The sequence below is a fragment of the Silene latifolia genome, chromosome 5 (assembly GCF_048544455.1).
Source record: "Silene latifolia isolate original U9 population chromosome 5, ASM4854445v1, whole genome shotgun sequence".
NCBI lineage: Eukaryota > Viridiplantae > Streptophyta > Magnoliopsida > Caryophyllales > Caryophyllaceae > Silene > Silene latifolia.
In genome coordinates, this window is record NC_133530.1 from 7928814 (window position 1) to 7947561 (window position 18748).

General features: G+C 38.5%; 2 protein-coding genes across 4 annotated transcripts; one reads left to right on the forward strand and one right to left on the reverse strand.

Annotated features, from left to right (window-relative positions):
- The first annotated feature begins 6162 nt into the window (after positions 1-6162).
- On the forward strand, positions 6163-13557 carry LOC141656599 (putative transcriptional regulator SLK2). Of its 3 annotated transcripts, XM_074463550.1 has the most exons (11): positions 6176-6386; positions 7030-7560; positions 7645-8198; positions 8535-8666; positions 8815-8863; positions 9511-9725; positions 9826-9894; positions 10923-11023; positions 11133-11226; positions 11309-11378; positions 12383-13557. In XM_074463550.1, exons 2-11 carry the CDS (start codon positions 7263-7265, stop codon positions 13228-13230), a joined length of 2430 nt encoding a protein of 809 aa, XP_074319651.1. In that variant the 5' UTR covers positions 6176-6386; positions 7030-7262; the 3' UTR covers positions 13231-13557. The 3 variants fall into 3 exon arrangements, with proteins under 3 accessions (XP_074319649.1, XP_074319651.1, XP_074319650.1); XM_074463548.1 differs by having other exon boundaries at positions 6163-6386; positions 7030-8198; XM_074463549.1 differs by lacking the exon at positions 6176-6386 and adding an exon at positions 6413-6673 and having other exon boundaries at positions 7030-8198.
- A 285-nt stretch (positions 13558-13842) lies between these two features.
- On the reverse strand, positions 13843-15961 carry LOC141656600 (pentatricopeptide repeat-containing protein At2g37310). The gene has a single exon (XM_074463551.1). The coding sequence runs from the start codon at positions 15822-15824 to the stop codon at positions 14136-14138; it is 1689 nt and encodes a 562-aa protein (XP_074319652.1). The 5' UTR covers positions 15825-15961; the 3' UTR covers positions 13843-14135.
- Positions 15962-18748: the final 2787 nt, after the last annotated feature.

The window sequence follows — 18748 nt, forward strand, 5'->3', positions numbered from 1 at the left end:
CCAATACACGGTCTGAGCCCGGGTTTTATATATTCAGCCAAGTCCACCCCGATCCATTTATTTTATGAAAAACTAAAAATATATATATACATGTGAGGCTCGTCAGCCTGGCCTACCCCTATTCCGGCCCGGGTCATACATCCTCCAGCCCGGCCAAGCCCGTCTCTCCCATAGGCCAGTTCAGAGCTTAAGGTGAGCCCTGTCCATCCCGGGTCAGCCCGACCCGAGTACAGCTCTAGTGGTAGGTGTAGAGGTGGTCATAGATTCGTAGATAGGAACCCGTTTTTGTGTTTGGTTGGTTGTGTAATACTCGACCTTTGTGGGACCCGTACTTAGACATTGGGACGCGTGAGAGGACCTTTAGACCGATAGGAGATCACACGGGAGGGAAGAATAGCCTTACACTAGACATGGACTAGACCGAGTGGAGTGCTACTCGGTCGAGTGAGTCCACTCGACCGAGTGGACTCGGCACTTGGTCGAGTGGTTGTTTTCAGAATACGGGATTTAAACCCTTTCTCCCATAACCCTAAAATCATTTCCACCTTCCTCCTTATCTCTCCAAACTCTCTCTCTTCTCTCTAAACCCTCACAAACACCTTCTACTTGGGATTCAAGCTTGGATTAGAAGATCTACCACCTTCCTCTTTATCTCCTTCACCTAGTAAATAACGATCTCCCCTTTTGTAGTCTTTTAAATCCTAACTTTTTGGGGAATTCGTTATGAGTAATTAATTAGTGATTAGTAGGTATATTTTGGGTAATTAAAGGGTAATAATAAGGGGTTTTGTAGTGTATACTAGTATATGATGTATTGTGATAGTTATTATGTGATTTGTATAGGATGGGACGGTTCCTTGAGACAGTTTCGGTCCGGATTCGAGTAGCTTGATGAGATTGCTAAAAGGTAGGTTAATCCTACTCGGTTTCAATAATGTAATGTTGTTTGTGTTGATGTTGTAGTTAGTTTTGCATAATTAGAGTATTTGCATTATAACATGTTTAGTGGTAATCACATCATTAAGAGGATGATTATGATATGCTGGTTGTGGTTCATGCATTGATCATTATCATATATTGAAGGAGTTGTTGTTGCTGCTTTGGAGACGTACGACGGTTGGGAGACCGTCTTACGCTTAAGTCGCCTCTTGAAGTTTCTCACTCCAAGAGGGACGTGCACATTAATGGTTTGAGTTACGGAGGGACTCGTGTGGTTGAGACACGACGTCTGGCAGGGGATCCGGTTGGCTTCCGGGCCTGATACGTTTGGGCGTGTCCCGGTACCTGTTTGTGGTTATCGGTATGTCTGGACGTGTCTCGGTACCAGTGTGGTTGTCGGTATGCCTAGACGTGTCTCAGTATCGTGGTGGTGGTCTTTTGATGTTATGTCATTCATACTAGTAGTCATGTTGCATGTTCACACTTGAGTCATGCCATCTTTTATTTGTTTATTAAAACTGACGTTTGTGTTTCTGTGTAATTGTCATCTGTCTCTTTTGGGGTGGTCTGTGTTGATCCATATGATATCATTTGGTCATATGGGGTGCAGATTAGGTATAGATGATTTGGATAGTACGCGGGAGACGGGACGAACTTGATGAGTCACGAGACGAGTATAGTTGGTTAGATGAGTATGGTAGCCATGAGTTGTATTTTATTCATTAGTTAATGGTTTGTAATCACTAAACTTGTCATTTATAATAAATGTTCCTTTATTGTAACTCCGATTCACCGTCTTGAAAAACCGAGAAGGTAACATCTCCCAATTACCTTGGTCGGGTAAGAAGGGGGTGTTACCGGCTGGATCCTGGACCAATCATGACTTGGTTTAATGGATGGTTGGATCAAGTTAGCTCATGCATGACGATGCTGGCTTGGTTGTCGATGGGCCTATGCAGGTTGGGAAAGGCTATACTTTTTTGTAAGAGTTTTTGAACTGGTTTGGGACTCTTAAGTAGAGGATTTCAATCATGACACAACCTTAGTTGATGATGGGGATCGTAAGCCTTGTCGATAGGTTGATCTGCCACGTTGGACACCTTTAAGTAGTTGAGTTGAAGATATGAGATGTAGCATTGTTAACTTGTATTTTACTATCTTCTTTATCGGATGAGCATTTTAGAGTTTTGTTAGGCTAAGCTTTAACTCTTAACAAATTTAGGTGTATTTTGTCAATATGGTACCTATATTCGCGGTCCATTGTGCATTTGTGTATATTAAGGGGGTGTTTGGTATGGAATAAAAAAAGGGAAGAGATGAAGTGAATAGGATTACCCAAAACTTAACATGTTGTTTGGTTATCTCATTAAAAGAAACGACATTAATCTCAATAACCATTCATTTATTTACCCATCACCAACCACCACCATGACTTGTCAAGACAACTCCCACCGCTCATACTAAACATCCTCCGTCGAAAGTGCCCCCGATGAACCAACCCGACTCTCCACAGTAACAATCTTTCTTACACAAAACCACCACTCCGGAGCCCATAAAAACACTCCCCCAACACCGAAATTCTGTCTCCGAATTAAATTAACACTGAGAATTTATCCGGGCAATGACAAAATAGGACCATCTACAAAAACCAATACCTTAAAAAAAAACACATATTGAAAACATTTGTACACTCATAAACTAACAAACAACAAAGTTCATTAAACAAATCAAATGTAAAAGTGTAGTAATTTTCATATAAGCATTTGCTTGTGGTGACTAAAAAATTTGCTTAACTGCCACCTCCATTACTTCCTAACCATTTTGTAACATTGGGGCGCCGACGATAGTTGTCAAGGGGTGTCGTTGTCGAGGTGCTAGTCGCTATCGTTGTGGAATTTTGATTCTCTTACCCTTTTTTGAATACCCTTAGGGGGCGTTTGGTTAGAGAAATGGAAAGAGAAAGGAAATTAGAAAGGGTAAGAGGGAGAAAGGTAAGGGATTACCTAAAATTTAGCTAGTTGTTTGGTTAAATCAAAAAAATGAAGTGTGGTGGGTTGTGGTTTATTTTGGTGCGCGGGTGGTGGTTTAGGTGGGGTGGTTGTGGTGGTGGTGGCGGCGTCGTGGTGGTGGTGATAATGGTGGTTGTGGCGGTGGTGTTGTGGTGACGGTTTATGTAGGGTAGTTAAGGTGGTGGTGGCGATGGCGTCTTGATGGTGACTGGTGTGGTGGAAGTCGCAAGTATGGTGGTAGGTAAATAAGGATAATGAAATCTCATACATTAGGGAAGGGGGGGGGGGGGGTAAGGAATTAGATGAATTGAGGGGTAAGAAAGTGAATTTCATTATCTTTGTTTGTGTCAAACAACCACCAACAAAGGAAATCAATAACTTTATTTCCCTTTCTCTTACTTATAGGCCTCCAACCAAACGCCCCTTTACTAAACAATTTCTAAGGAGACGTTTAGTTCACATTACGAAAAGGGAAAAGGAAACAAATGGACATGAAAAAGTTTCCTTTTGATATAATTAGCTGTTTGGTTTGAGATGAGTAAAGAGAATGAAAAAATAACACCCAAAGTCAACCATCATAATCCTTAAACCATCGATGCGCTGCCATCGCCACCGTCAACCAATCTGCAAACGAGTAGTCAGTTCATCGTCAGCATTCTCTTGCTTCGACCAACGTCTTCCCAACGCCAGCCACACTCCTCTTCGAACCCACCGTCGCAAACCTCTATACATCATACCAATTACCAACCCCAAAAATACTCTCAAACCACCAACCCCCCATCATTAAAAACCCCTACAGCCAAATCACGTGTCTCAAAACCATCTTTCCTTTGGAGCGGTATTTGTCGTGCGGTGGATGAGGTTTCCTCGGAAATTTGCTGGAAAATTGGCAACGGAAAACAGATAAGATTGGTAAATAGTCGTTGGGTGCACGGTACTGTCCCTACTCGTTTGGGGACTGACAGAGAACCCGCTCCTAGTTTATCGGATTTGATACATCCTTTGGGTGACTGGAATGCTTCAGACGTTTTCCAGCGCTTTGCTCCGGTTACAGCAAAGTTAATTATCGCAATGGAACCTCCGCTTCTTGATAGTGATGATTTCCTCTACTGGAAATATACGGAGGATGGTAGCTATTCAGTTAAAACGGGCTATTTCCACCTTTGGCATAAGTCTTCTGCTGCGTCTCCGTCTTTAATGTCTTCTTTTCCATGGTCTTGCATATGGAAGTTACCAGGTTCGGCTAAATTTCCTTTGTTGTTTTGGAGGCTTGCACACAATATCATGCCTACCTTGGCAAACCTCAAGGCACGCGGCGCGACTCTCAATCTCTCTTGCCATTTATGCGGTTCTTTAGAGGAAAATGCAGAACACTTGTTTCGCTCTTGCAATATTACTCAGCATGTATGGCGATCGTCTTTGCTTGGTCTCAATTCCCAAGCATATTCAATGGTTCCTTTTAATCGTTGGCTTGCTGATTTGGTGACCTATTTTTCTCATCAGTCATCAACTGCTCTCAATCCTCTACTCTACTTCGGTTGTGTCTTGCAAACGATTTGGTCGGTATGTAATTCTATTATTTTCCAACAGTGTTTGATGGATCCTTTAAGAATCTGTCGTCTTGCTGATCAGCTCTATTCTTCTCATCAACTTTTCCCGGAAACTTGGCGTACTCTAAACGGTTCAGATTCGCTACCTATAGCTTCTTCACCGATGCAACAGTATAAGAATAGCACCTTAGGAGCTATCTGTTTCTATGTGTTGGTCGGTCGTTTTCATTCGGTTAATTGCTTCCAAGCGTCCATTTCAGACTCTTATACGAGACACGAACATTTAGGTTTTATCAGAGCTAACAATATGCTAGAGGCCTCAACAAGAGCTTTATTGATCGCTATGCGAACTGCCCGGTCAGCGGCATATACCTCCGTCTCTTTTTCCTTTTCATGTCGTAAACTATCATACTGCCAGTACCAATTGGTGTGCGGAATTCAGTTCATGAAATCCGTCAACTCTTCGTCATTTACCCTTTTTGGTTAGTTAGTTTAGCTAATGGGTAATAGGATTTTGTCTTTGTACTCCTTTCTGTTTTAATATTATCGGTTTATTGTTGTCAAAAAAAAAAAAAAAAAAAAAACCCATACCCGGGGTTTATAGGAGGTGGATAAGGAGGTTTCAATGGTTTAAGAAGATATTTGATGTTACTACGTGGGGAGGGGGTGACTGGCAAGTGGGTCAGATTGAGTGGTCGGCAGTGCCACGGTGCTGATGATGTCAACGGCGCCCGCCTTATCTGATGCTCGGAAATTTCAAAATTTTTAATTAAAATTATTCAACTTTTTTCGAATTTTCTTTAAACCATTACTCGTTTGTATCCATTGAGATTTTTCACCTCTACTTGATTACAATTGGTCTTCTTTGTGACGGGTTACCATTTGTGACGGATATTTTGTGAGATAAAATGGTAACAAAATGGGTTAGTGGAGAAAGGGGACCACATGAATAGTGTTGCAGAGAGAGAAAAAGTGGGTACATTGTGAGGTAAAATGGTATCCATCTTCAGCTTGTAACGGATATGTCATGTCTTCAATGAGAATTTGTGACTTGATTAATTCTTAACTCCGCTGCTCTGTGTTACTCAAGTAAATATAGTATAGATGATTTACCACATTTTAAGCTTTATTTTAAAACTTTTTATATCAATTCAAGTCTTGTCTTCAACTCAAGTCAACATTGACTTGCTACATTTCAATATTTCATACACCTTCTCATCAAGTGTATTTTTTTAGCAAATGGAACTAAAATCTCACAATCTAACACGGTTTCCTACAACTATATACAAAAGTGTAACGTTTTTTTTTTTTTACAGTAGGTCTCACTTGTGACGGGTATTATGTGAGTGAAAATGGGTAGAGGGGACAAGGTGGGCACCCACCCCATGTGCTCTTTCTCTCACCCTTATGAGTTTTTTGTGAGACGATATGGTACCCGTCACAAGTTTGTGACGGATACCCTCCGTTATAAGGGAGAATTTGTGTTTTTTTAATGTAAACAATATTGCAAACTAAAAAAATTCCCATACTTTACCTTAACGTACACCATTAAACAACTCCCACGTATTCACAACAACCTACAATAGCCAGTTCTAAATATCTCAGCAACCGGTCATAGTCGGTCACCTTTTCCCCACTTATATATATCCTTAAAAATATAAAAAAAAATAAAAAAAAAGCTCTAATCTTTAACTCTTAAATTAAATAAACTCTTCAATTTCTCTTTAACAAAAAAAAAACTCTTGATTTTCTCTCAAAATATACAAATAATAAATAAATATAAATATTATACTTCATAAATTAATTTCCATACATAAATTTCTTATTTTTTTAAAGTTTATTTAAACAATTTCTTGCACTTGTATAACACCAGCTTGCCATTTTCAAGGTTAGTTTAATTTATCTTTTTTTTTTTTTTTTTTTTTTTTGTATTTTAATAGTTTTGTAGTGATCATTACAAATACCCACAAAAAAATTAGTAAAAACCCATGATTTTTTTGTGGTTGTAGTAATATTTGCATGGTAAAGATAGAAACTTTGGTTGATTTGAGTTGAAAAGAAGTAAACTTTTGTGCTATTTAGTTCAATTTATGAGCTAGGTTTTGCTGATTTTAGTTAGATCGTTGGAAATATATATAAAAGGTGGAAGATTTTGAGGTGATTGTTGCAAGAATGGTATGATTTGGTGATTAATTGAGTTTTTTAGGTTGAAAAGATTAAAAGTTGTGTAATTATTGTTTTTGGGGTTAAATTAGGAATTTTTCTAGGGTTTGTATGAAAGTTTGATGCTTTATTGATTTATGTTTTGTTTTTGATCAATAGTTTGATTATATGATATGTGGGTTTGATTTTTAGTTGATAATTAGGGTAAGGCTGCGTATATCCGACTCCCCCTTACCTTGCAATTTGCGGGAGCGATTGAGTTACTGATAGTTAGGGTAGAAAGTTCAAATCTTTTATATGAGTTTGTTTTTAATGAATTTATAGGTTGTACTATTGCTAATTGTAATTATTGTTTGTGTTTTCAATAGAGTATATAAAGGGTTTACGAACGCGATAAATTACTGTGCAGCAAGATTTGGGTAAACTAAAGCTTGTTGTTGGTGTATCAAATTGCATTTTTTGTTGTTGGGAAAGATAATGGGTTTGTGTTGATAGCTCAAGTTGAGTAGTCTGGGGTTAAATTTTCGTGTTGAGGAGGGGGAAAATAGGCCTGGCTTTAAAGAGTTATCTGGATTCTAGCCATCAAGGGACGGTGCCGCTCATGGCGCCTTCTCGGATGGCTGGAGGACTCTCACAATCTTCAGCAACTTCTGGTATTTTTTTCCAAGGAGATGCACAGTCTCAGAATGTAATCAACTCTCATTTGAGTTCGTCTTTTGGGAATTCTGCCAATTCGATTTCTGGAACAGGGCGTTCGAATCTAGGGTCGGGTTACGGAGACGTGGCTCTGAACAGTGGGCCAAGTGCTGGTGCTGGTGCTGGGCCTAGTTCATTGGTAACTGATGCAAACTCAGCCTTCTCAGGAGGACCACAGTTGCAAAGAAGTGCGAGCATTAACGGTGAGTCGTACATAAGGTTGCCAGCGTCACCAATGTCATTTACATCCAATAATAATATCAGTGTCTCTGGGTCATCTGTGATAGATGGACCCACAGGTGTACAACATGGTTCTCACCATGATCCTAATTCTCAACAAGGAGGTCCGGGTGGGTCATCACTGCCCGACTCACAAATGGGCCAACACTTGGTTAACATGGGCCCAAGACGCCAAAACTCTTTCATTCAAGATCCCATGAATTCACCCCACCTCCAGAAAAAGCCACGGCTAGATATCAAGCAAGAAGACATGATTCAACAGCAAGTTTTGCAGCAAATCCTTCAGAGGCAGGACCCAATGCAATTGCAAAACTCTAATCCACAACTACAGGCCATCCTTCAGCAACAGAGGTTACGGCAACAACAACAGATGTTGCAGTCTATGTCGCCAATGCAAAGGGTTCAAATACAACAGCAGCAACAACAGCAACAGCAACATCATCAGCAGCAGCAATACCAACAACAACAACAACAGTTGAGACAACAACTTCAGCAACAAAGCATGCAGCAAATGGCTGCCATGAAGAACCCATATGATACTGGGGGTGTATGTGCCAGACGTTTGATGCAGTACCTCTATCATCAGCGGCAACGACCAGCTGTATGTTTTTTTTTTGCCTTGATGGATTATGTTGTCATTTTGATGATATCTTGCATTTAACTATTTTATTTTATTATTACCAATAACTCTTTGTTATCTGGCTTTGGGATAAATTGACTCACGTAGCTTTGTTTGCTGCTTGTACCATGAAGCTGCAGACTGTCTTTTTGGTCTATAAACCACTATCTTTGTTTATAGCGCATGCTTAAGGCTGTGTACATCCAACACCCTTATCTCAGCATAGACAAGAGAGTTTGAGGTGTTGGGGTACTGTTGCTGTATTTGGTAATAGATGTGCTTTGTGCTGCCAGGCTTATTTAGTGAGTGTGTTAACAGGAAAATACTATTGCTTATTGGAGGAAATTTGTTGCGGAATATTATGCTCCTCGTGCTAAGAAAAGGTGGTGCCTGTCTTTATATGAAAATGTCGGACACCATGCATTAGGAGTTTTTCCTCAAGCATCCATGGTAAGTCATTCCATCTCTATTTCCTTTTTTTTTTCTTCTACTTAAGCCGAACTTTGGTTCAACTTTAATGCAACAGGATAGTTGCGTGCTATAGATATTACTTTGCACCTTGGCTTGTTTTCCTAATTTTGCTTCTTGCATGAAATAGGATGCATGGCACTGTGACGTATGTGGGTCAAAATCTGGAAGGGGTTTCGGTAAGTTGTACTATACTCTACATCAATGCTTTTATCCTAGTTCTTATATATCTTGTTGCTATGGTACTCGTAAATAACTGTATCTTTAATAAGCACTTGAAATGATTCTGCAGGTATTGCTTAGGAAGATTATATGATGTTTCTTGTTCTTTTCAATATTATACACATGTCACCTACATCACTGTAAAATAGCTTATTTCAGCAAATTATCTAAATATCCCATTTTGCAATAGTCACTACTTATGGCTCTTGACGTGTCTGGTAAAGGTGATCATTTTCTTCTTTCTCTTGGGTTAGTCAACTTATATGCCAATGCCCTTGTTCCTTGGCTTCTTCGGATCTCTTCTCATTTTGAAATTATTGTCTACTTTTAGAGTTTTAGATCTCTCATGGTAAGATAAGAGGAAACTGTAGCTATATTATCTACTCCTAACTGATAGTTTACTGTTGGCAGATTGAAAAGATGAAATTTACTGTTCCATACTATTGAAAGTTAGATGTTGGATTTAATGTGCTAGTGACCTGTCTCTAGAATGACTTATATTTGTTTTTTTCGGTTTTATAACCCTAGGTTTGTTGTATCTGTTTTTACCATCTTAATTAACTTTTACATCTTCACTATCCTTTGATTCCCTACGTCTTAACAGAAGCGACATTTGAAGTACTCCCCCGGCTCAATGAAATTAAATTTGGCAGCGGTGTAATAGATGAGCTTCTATTTGTCGACTTACCTCGTGAGCGTAGATTTGCCAATGGAATAATGATGTTGGAATACGGAAAAGCAGTTCAGGAGAGTGTATATGAGCAACTACGGGTTGTTCGTGAGGGGCAGCTTAGAATAATATTTACTCAGGATTTGAAGGTATGAGGTCATGACATGAGTTTGCAATGGTTTTCACCTTTTCGGAGTTGTTCTTTTGCCTTTTAAAATGTTCTTAAGATCTACCTGTTTTAATTAACAGATCTTATCATGGGACTTCTGTGCACGACGCCACGAGGAGCTGCTTCCAAGGAGGCTGGTGGCGCCCCAGGTATTGTTTTCTGTTTTTAGTTTGATGTCGGTGTACTGTGGCTAATGATTTTCAGTTGTTTTGAATTTCGTTAACTTTTAATGTCTTGGTTAACTAGTGCTAAGGCATATAAGCCAATGCAAAATGGGTCCATTAGAAATACATGGCACCCCGGAACGTCATAAAACAAATTGCTAATGTGCGGTTTGCCTAATTTCGATGTGGAACTATAAATAAATCCAATAATGGCAAACAATTTTTTCTGGGTTGGCCACGGGTCCAATGGCAAGTTTTCTTGCTCAGAATCTGCGTTGCTGACTTGTTGAGCTTCTTTGCTGTGGTTTCCATTTAACATGTATGCGTGCTCCTCCGTTCCTGGTCCATTGGTTGAATTTGTTTTCTATTGATGCTCGCTCTGCTCAAAGGCCAGAGCAACACAGTTTAATGTTTTCGATTTCCCCCTCTCTTTTCCTTTTTGGTGATAGTTGGTCATCCAATTTTGATGTGGCTGCTCATGCATTTTTATCGTGGGTGCCACTTGCCAGTGCCATCTTGTATCTTTGGGTCAAGGGTTACGTGTAACCTCTCTGAGCTTGATAAATTTGTTGCAGAGTGTACATTTTGTGTCTATGCTGGGCAGGCTAAGAGTGTGTTTGATTAAAATTGGAGACTAAGGGGCTAAGGGGAAAGAGAGGGGACCATTTTTCATTGAGGGAGAGAGATCAAACGATTCATTTCTCGTCTCCTATCATAAAGCCGAGCACAATTAGAAAGATTGTACCCCTGTTTCTTCAACTCTTCATTTTTGGAGTTGTACCCCTGTTTCGTATTAGCTGTACCGACTGTTACTCCTACGAAACTGTCGAAATCAGCCAAAAAGGGAAATTTGCATGACAAAAGTAAAGGAAGCTACAATGTTTAAGCTTAATTCTCAATTTTTTGTTTGTTTTGGAGACGTGCACCCACAACCATATCCTCATTTTAGCCAGGGAATGTTCTCTGTCTACTCAACTGAGTTATATCAGACTAAAAGCGATACTTATTGACAGGTAAAACAGCTGCTTCAAGTTGCTCAAAAATGTCAAAGTACGCTATCGGACAGTGGGTCTGAAGGAGTTTCTTCTCAAGATCTTCAAACAAACAGTAATATGTAAGCTTTTGAATCTTTTCCGTAACTTTTCAAAAATTAAAGTATCTAGTAGAACAAAACATAATTGACATCTTTATTTTTGCAACATCGAAATATTTGTTTGCAACAGGGTTGTAACAGCTGGTTGCCAGCTTGCTAAGAGTTTGGAGTTGCAGTCACTTAATGACTTGGGTTTCTCTAAGAGATATGTTAGATGTTTGCAGGTATGTCGGTACTGTCTATTTTCTGCTGATGCTGTTTCCGATTTCAGCTATGTTTTATGCTTTTTCATGTGGTTTGTGACAGATTGCCGAAGTTGTTAATAGCATGAAAGACCTCGTAGATTATTGCCGGGATAATAAAGTCGGACCTATTGGTAACTATTCTCATCTGCTCTACTGTACCAAATATGATTTTGTATTTTTATTTTTTTCCCCTCAATACCAAGTACGGAGTAATAATAATATGCTTAATGCTTAATCAAGAATCTGATTGGTTTTCCTTTGATCCTCCCGCTGTTTCTTATTATAAGCAACTTTTAAAGTAATGAAGAATCCAAAGGTGTTACTTGCAATTTTTCTGTCAGCTTCCCGTTGGCTGTATGTAGAGGCGACAATCATTGACACGACCCGAAAACCCGACACGAAGTTAGCGGGTTAGGGTCAAGACGTTGTGACCCATTTAAGTAAATGGGTTGACACGACATGACACGAAACTTAAATGGGTCGGGTTAGGGTTGATATCTTTTAACACGAACCCGACACGAATAACCCATTTATTTAAAATTGTCATAATGTATTTGGCTTGAGTCAATAATTCAACAAAGCAACTTAAAAATTAGCATTTTCATTCATGAGTTTCTGGATAATAGGGTTATAAAGCATAGTTTGTTGTATTAGTTTACTGGGTTAAACGGGTTAAGTGGTTTAAAAATGAACTGCTTAAAGATAAATGGGTTAAACAGGTCGGGTTGGGTTATAGAAAAATTAAATGGGTCGGGTTAGGGTTGAGACAAATGACCTGTTTATGTAATTGGGATGGGTTAGGGTTGGGGTAGTGGCGATCCGTTTAGTATTGACACGAACACGACGAATGTTTTGGTCTAAAATAAAGTGTTTTGGTCTAAAATAAATGGGTTAAACAGGTCGGGTTGGGTTATAGAAATTTTTTTAATGTTTTGGTCTAAAATAAAGTGTCATGTCATGTCAGTGATGTTACGTAAAACGTAACCATAGATCCATAGTTCTGTATTTTAGTTTTCATTACTAGCTAATTACAACGGTTGGAGAAACCTTGTATACTCACCACATTCCTCCGTTCCAACTTTTCATATTGGTGAAGTATTGTATCGAAATTCTTATTCTAATTTCTATTTTGCAGAGGGGTTAAAAAGTTATCCTCGACATAATGCGACGCCCAGGATCCCATTGCAAAGGATACAAGAAATGGAGCAGCTTGCAAGTATTCAGGGTCTGCCCACTGACCGGGACACTATCAATAAACTGCTGTCAATGCAATCAGGGCTGAACAACCATAATACCAGTAATAATAACCATAACGTTATGTCCAATAACCGAGCCACTCAAAGTGGGCCTGGAGCCTTAACCAACTACCCCAACATGGCGAGGCAGAGTTCCTTCAATTCTACCCCCCATTCACTTCACCAGGAAGCATCGTCTTCGCTTAATAACTCAAATCAAGGCCCATCTATGTTCCAAGGTGCTCAGCAGTCACATGGGTCCCAACATTATCCGCCTCAGCGTTCTCTGAGTAGTAATGGGCTTCTACAAGGCCCACAGCCTGGTGGTAACCAACAGTCCTCCCAATCCCCGTCCTTGCAGCAGCAGATGATCCAGCAGTTGCTGCAGGATGTTGCCAGCAATAATGCAGGCGGCCCCCAGAAAAGCTTTAGTGCGGGCCCAGCTTCTGGTGGCTTAGGACACGCGAACAACGCAAGGCCAGCAACACCGTCAGGATCAAGCAATGTTCCCGGTGTTGAGGGTCCCACCCTCAGCAAGAGTAACAGTTTCAGATCTCCTTCGAACAATGACGCTGCTTCTTCAGCCGGTGGTGGTACAAACAGTGGATTTAATCAAAAAATACCCGATGTGCCTCAGAAGCTCCATCTGACAGACGATATGGTTTCAGATCTACCCCACGATTTTTCAGAAAATGGTTTTTTCGGGGATGATCTTGACGACAGTCTAGGTTATGATTGGAAATCATGACATGTTGACGAAAATGCCCCATGCATGGAAAGGGCTCAGGGCTAACCGGCTGATTTGCATTTGGCGTCCGTTTTAAAGGCGTTCCAAGTCTTTGTACAGGATATTTGAGATACTATAAAATTTTCATTCTGCCTTATTTTATTTCTTTTCTTTTTGTTTTAAAAACTTGGAATTTTAATTTTTAATGTAAGTCATAGCAGTAAAGTAGGTGACTACAGAAAATGGTTTTGTTGGTTTTTCTGAGTTGAGTCTTCAAAGTGTAATTTATCAAGACAAACCTAATGAATGCTTTCGTAATGTGTTTCAGTTTTAGTCGCTTTTCTTAAACCTTTTGTTTGCTGCTTTGATGCTTCAATATGGAGCCTCGGAACTGGAGCTATGGTAATCCCACTCATGTCTAACCCTAGTCACATTCGAGGAACACAGCTTACTGTTGGAACCTAAAAAAATAGCACTCGTGTACATAATGTAAATATGAAGGGTGTGTTTTCGGGGAAGTTCCTTACACAGGCCCCTAATTTTTCGTGGAATTTTAGTTCTGTTGGTTCAGGTAGAATAGGACTTCCTATGGTCATCGCGCATTTAAACTACCGTTAAACAATGCTAGTCTGATGCGATGTTTTGGAATAAGAGAGATCATCCTCTGATATTAACACTAGTAATGTGAAAACAATATCATTAATACTCAGAAAATCACATTCCTTCCTACTTCTACCAGATCCGGGACTCTGTAATCTGAATCGTACAGAACACTACTTTGAGTCATTTGAAGGCCCTCGACATCAAACATCATGTATCCCATGTTTGCCCCCTGAAGATTTTTACATCTGAACCATATTATATATCTCGAGTAATTCTATTATGGCGAAAAGCCAGCGACTACCAAAAAACCAAAAAGCACCATCTTATATTCTGATCTCCAAATCTCCATCATCTGCATTTTCGTTTTCCAACTCGTTGGGGATGGTTTCAGAACGCAGTTTAGAAATAAATTCTTCAGCTTCAGTAAACTTTCCATCTCGCACCAAAACTCTAACTACACACGCATAATGCTCAGTTACAGGTTGAATGCCGTATTTATCATGCATCTTCTCGAGTATTTTCTGCGCATGGCGTGTATCACCTAACTCAGCGCAAGCAGTCAACACGACAGTTAATGTAACAGGATCTGGCTGGGTTCCATATTCTAACATGTCTTCAAAAAGTTTAATTGCTTGATTTGGATCTTCATGAGATAAGTATCCTGCAATAATTGCCGTCCAAATTACGACACTTCTATGCCTCGACTGATCAAATACCAGTCTTGCCCCCAGAAGAAAACTGGATTTCCCATATACATCGATTAAACCAGTTGTCACATAAATGTTACTGTCATAATTATTTCTGATGGCATAAGCATGCACTTGCTTCCCTCCTCCTAGATCGGGGAAGTTGGATAGGGACGAGAGAAGAGTTGCAATCGTCACTGAATTCGGTCTGAAACCCGAAGCTTGCATCTCTTTTATCAAGTCAAAGGTAAGCTCATGAAGGTTGTTCTGTGCTATACCGGAAATCAGACCATTCCAAGTGCTCAAACTAGGATTTTCCATTTCTCGAAATAAATTCATCGCATTGTCCACATGCCCGTAAGCCAAATAGCCTGAAATCAAACAACCATACGTGACCTCGTCTTTCTTAATCATCTGTTCAAATAACTCCCTAGCATAATCTAATTTACCACATTTAGCATACAACCCTAAAATAGAATTACAAACTAAACTATCCCCTTCGATATTATTCTCCATCACATACTGATGGACTTCCACGCCTCGAACAAGGTCCTTCTTCTGGGCACAGGACTGGAGAACGTTAGCGATAGTAACTCCATCCGGCCTCACTTTCCCATCGTCTAACTCTAACATCAGCTTAAAAAGTTTCAAACACTCGTCATAACACCCACCATGAGAATACCCTCCAATCATCGAGTTCCACGAAACTATATCCCTCTTTCTCATCAAATCAAACACCTTTCTAGCCAAACCCAACTCATCACATCTCGAGTAATACGTAATCAACCCATTCACAACAAACAAATCCGAATCAAACCCATTTCGTAATCCATAACAATGTATCTCCTTCCCCAAGTCCACATCAAAAAACAAGCTTGACAACGCTTTCAACACACACGTAAGACTAAAATTATCCGGCTTCATAAACACATCTGAATCCCTCAAAAAAGACGAAAACAATGTCAATGTCTCAATTTCCTCACTATGAGACGAGTAAGCGATAAGCATAGCATTGTAAGACCAAGTATTTCTTTGGGGAATTTCATCGAACACCTTCCGTGCATTCCATAACCGATCATTCCTAGAGTAAAAAGTTATAAACTTTGACCCAATAAAGTTATCAACAGCGAATTTGCGAACGATAAAGCGGGCATGTATTTGTTGTCCGAGGCGTAAAAAGCGACGATTTGCGGAAAATTGAAGAAGATGGCCATAATCTTGAATACTAAGATCATATGGGTTGTTAAAAAGGGTTTTTACTGCACGCTGGATTGAAGTAGAACAATTAGTGAGATTGAATGATTTGAATTTTCTGGAAATCTTCATACATTATGCTTGATTTTTCATGAACAGCATAAGGTTTAACTTTGAAGTGAATTTGGCGCCAATTAGGGCATTTGAAACCCTGTTATTTGATACGTAGCTTGTAAAAGGGTTCAAGTGACATTGGGAAAAAGTATTGGATAGCCGATGCTCAAATGTATCACGTTATCGTATAACTTAGCGACTTAGTCTATGCGAAAAATTGAAATTAAGTCATATATCGTAATGTACAATGAAATAAAATAATTTTTTTTTAAGGAGTACCATGCAATTAATCTTAGAATTTTCCGTCTTTGTATCAAATTAATTAAAATCCCTAAAAAGCAAGTAATTAATCCTAGGTTATGTCATGTATCGTAATTTATGGCTTTTTTTTTTAATTTTTTTTTTTGTACATAAGAGGGGCAAAGCCCCGAAAACTAACTAATGACTCAACAAGGGATCGAGACGCGCGCCTAAAGTATCATCACGAAGGAAGAATAGATCTAAGCTCTTCGGTAGGAGAGTAAAGGATGGTATGTAGTGGTTGAATTGGAGGCGAGTGAATCCCTTTGTTAGCTAGTCAATCCGCAGCCAGATTAGCCTCTCTGTAGATATGGTCAATATGAACAATCCATCCATCCAAAGTTATCAAATCCTTGCATCTCTGAACTAGTGGACGGAGATTATTGCTTTACGTTGATGCAACGAGACAATCACAAAAATAATTCGAGACACATGTAAAGGTATAAGGAGGTTTGGTTTAGTTACGGTAACAGTTTTACTAATAATATACACTCGGCAAATTAAATTTAATCCCACCCGACAAAGTAAATTTAAACCCTGGCGTTATGTATAGCATATATAGATTTATTCTAATAAGTTTCACGTGCACACAATATACATATTACATACTACATACGCTCTCATCTAGTTAAAACATAAAGAGGATGTTTCTGAACTACTACAACGAAAATTGCCAAAACCTTAAGGTGATGGTTGAGGCTCAACTATTATAAATATTCCTATTACGCTCCCTCACTCAAATGCCCGTTGGGCTTCAAGAGTGGTCAGTTGTGCGCCGGGCTTGAAGAGTGATCAGTTGTGCACCGGCTCCCCCGTACCGTGTGCTGGGTTTCCACTTCGAGTTTTTGAGGAGTTTTGAGGTTGCCAGGATTTGAACCCGTGACCTTCGGTCACACTGGCTCTGATACCATGATAGATGAACCATCTCAAATGCCCGTTGGGCTTGAAGAGTGGTCAGTTGTGCACCGGCTCCCCCGTACCGTGTGCTGGGTTTCCACTTCGAGACACTGGCTCTGATACCATGATAGATGAACCATCTCAACCAAAACCTTAAAGTGATGGTTGATGCCCAACTATTATTTATATTCCTATTAGTAAATCAATTAATTAGTCCATAAAATAGCATAAGAGATATTCGTCAAATACTCCTCTTTATCTAGTTTACTAGTTTGAATGCTCGTGCGTTGCAACGGGGTAATTAGCTTATTTACAATGCAAAAAAAAAAACGTTATAAGCATTTAATGTTTACATTATATGTCTAATGATTTGTTTACACATTATTAAAATATCTCTTTAAAAAAAAAAAAGATTAATATATACGTGGGTTAACTCTTATTTATAATCATATAATCACCCCACCTTATACTAATCTTTCGATGTGGGACAATTCTACTATTTATAAGTAATATATTCACAAAAATTGGATTTTTTTTCTGATGTGGGACAATTCTAATATTTATACGTAATATATATTTATCAAACCTGCATTATTTTTCAATGTGGGACAAATAACATAATCAGAATTACTCCATCTTTTTTGTACTTAGTTCGACATCCAACCAGATCTCGAATACCGAATACAGATAATTGCTGCTCATTATATCTAATAGTTATATTTAAATTTAATAATATGATCAAGTACTTTCCATTAATATTTGTACGTTATTTTTCTTCAAAAAAAATTTAACATAATTGAGATACGGAAATTTCCCATGGTACCCCTTAATTTTGTTAGATTTTCCATGTTACCCCTACTTTTAAAAATCTGCCTATAGTACCCTTGAGGTTCCATTTTTTTATCCTTGGTACCCCATAATGTAAAGGCTGTTAAATGGACGTTAAGTTTGATGGCGTGGCAATAAAATAACAATTAAAAAATAATACCTCCTTTATTGTTTTATTGGTACGGATATCTCTCTTTTAAATACAAATTTTATTAACTATATCATTATAATATTGGAAATTTCTCATGGTAACCTTGAACTTTGATAGATTACACATGCTACCATGGATGTTTGTTTTCTATTTTTTTTTATCATAATTAAAATATGTGCAAATGATAAGAACCTATACTTTAATGATAGAATATTTTTTAACACAATTCTAATTATATTATTTAAACATAGTATATTTACCACACCTACATTATTTTTCAATATGGGACATATAAAATCTATAGGTAGAAAATATAATGATATAAACTTTTAAGAGCTCTCCAAGACAATACTTAAGCGACTCAAAAGATTTTGGGTTGATGCCTAAGTTCCAAGGATGCTCGTAGAATCACCCACCTTATGCTATATTTCGATATGGGAAAATTCTATTTTTTATATGTAGTATATTTATCACACCTATATTATTTTTCAATGTGTGAGATATAACATACTATGAAATACACCATCTTTAATATGTGCAAATTATATGAAATCTATATATATTCTAATGATAGCATTTCTTACCATGAATCTAGTAATATTATTTTCATAATTTTTTACCTACATTATTTTGTCAAATGAAATTTAAAAGTTTTTATATAAAAATTAGAAACATTACTTGAATATAAAATAAGAAATACATAGTATATATTATAATAACAAAAAGATTTTCCAAACATTAACTTAGGTTAGAAACCATTATTGTA

Excerpts from the sequence above, each read along its gene's own strand:
- LOC141656600 (XM_074463551.1), bottom strand. The coding sequence starts at position 15,824 with ATGAAGATTTCCAGAAAATTCAAATCATTCAATCTCACTAATTGTTCT.
- LOC141656599 (XM_074463548.1), top strand. The coding sequence starts at position 7,263 with ATGGCGCCTTCTCGGATGGCTGGAGGACTCTCACAATCTTCAGCAACT. Across the intron at positions 8,199-8,534 it reads ATCAGCGGCAACGACCAGCT|GAAAATACTATTGCTTATTG; the intron begins GTATGTTTTTTT and ends GTGTGTTAACAG. Across the intron at positions 9,726-9,825 it reads TATTTACTCAGGATTTGAAG|ATCTTATCATGGGACTTCTG; the intron begins GTATGAGGTCAT and ends TTTAATTAACAG.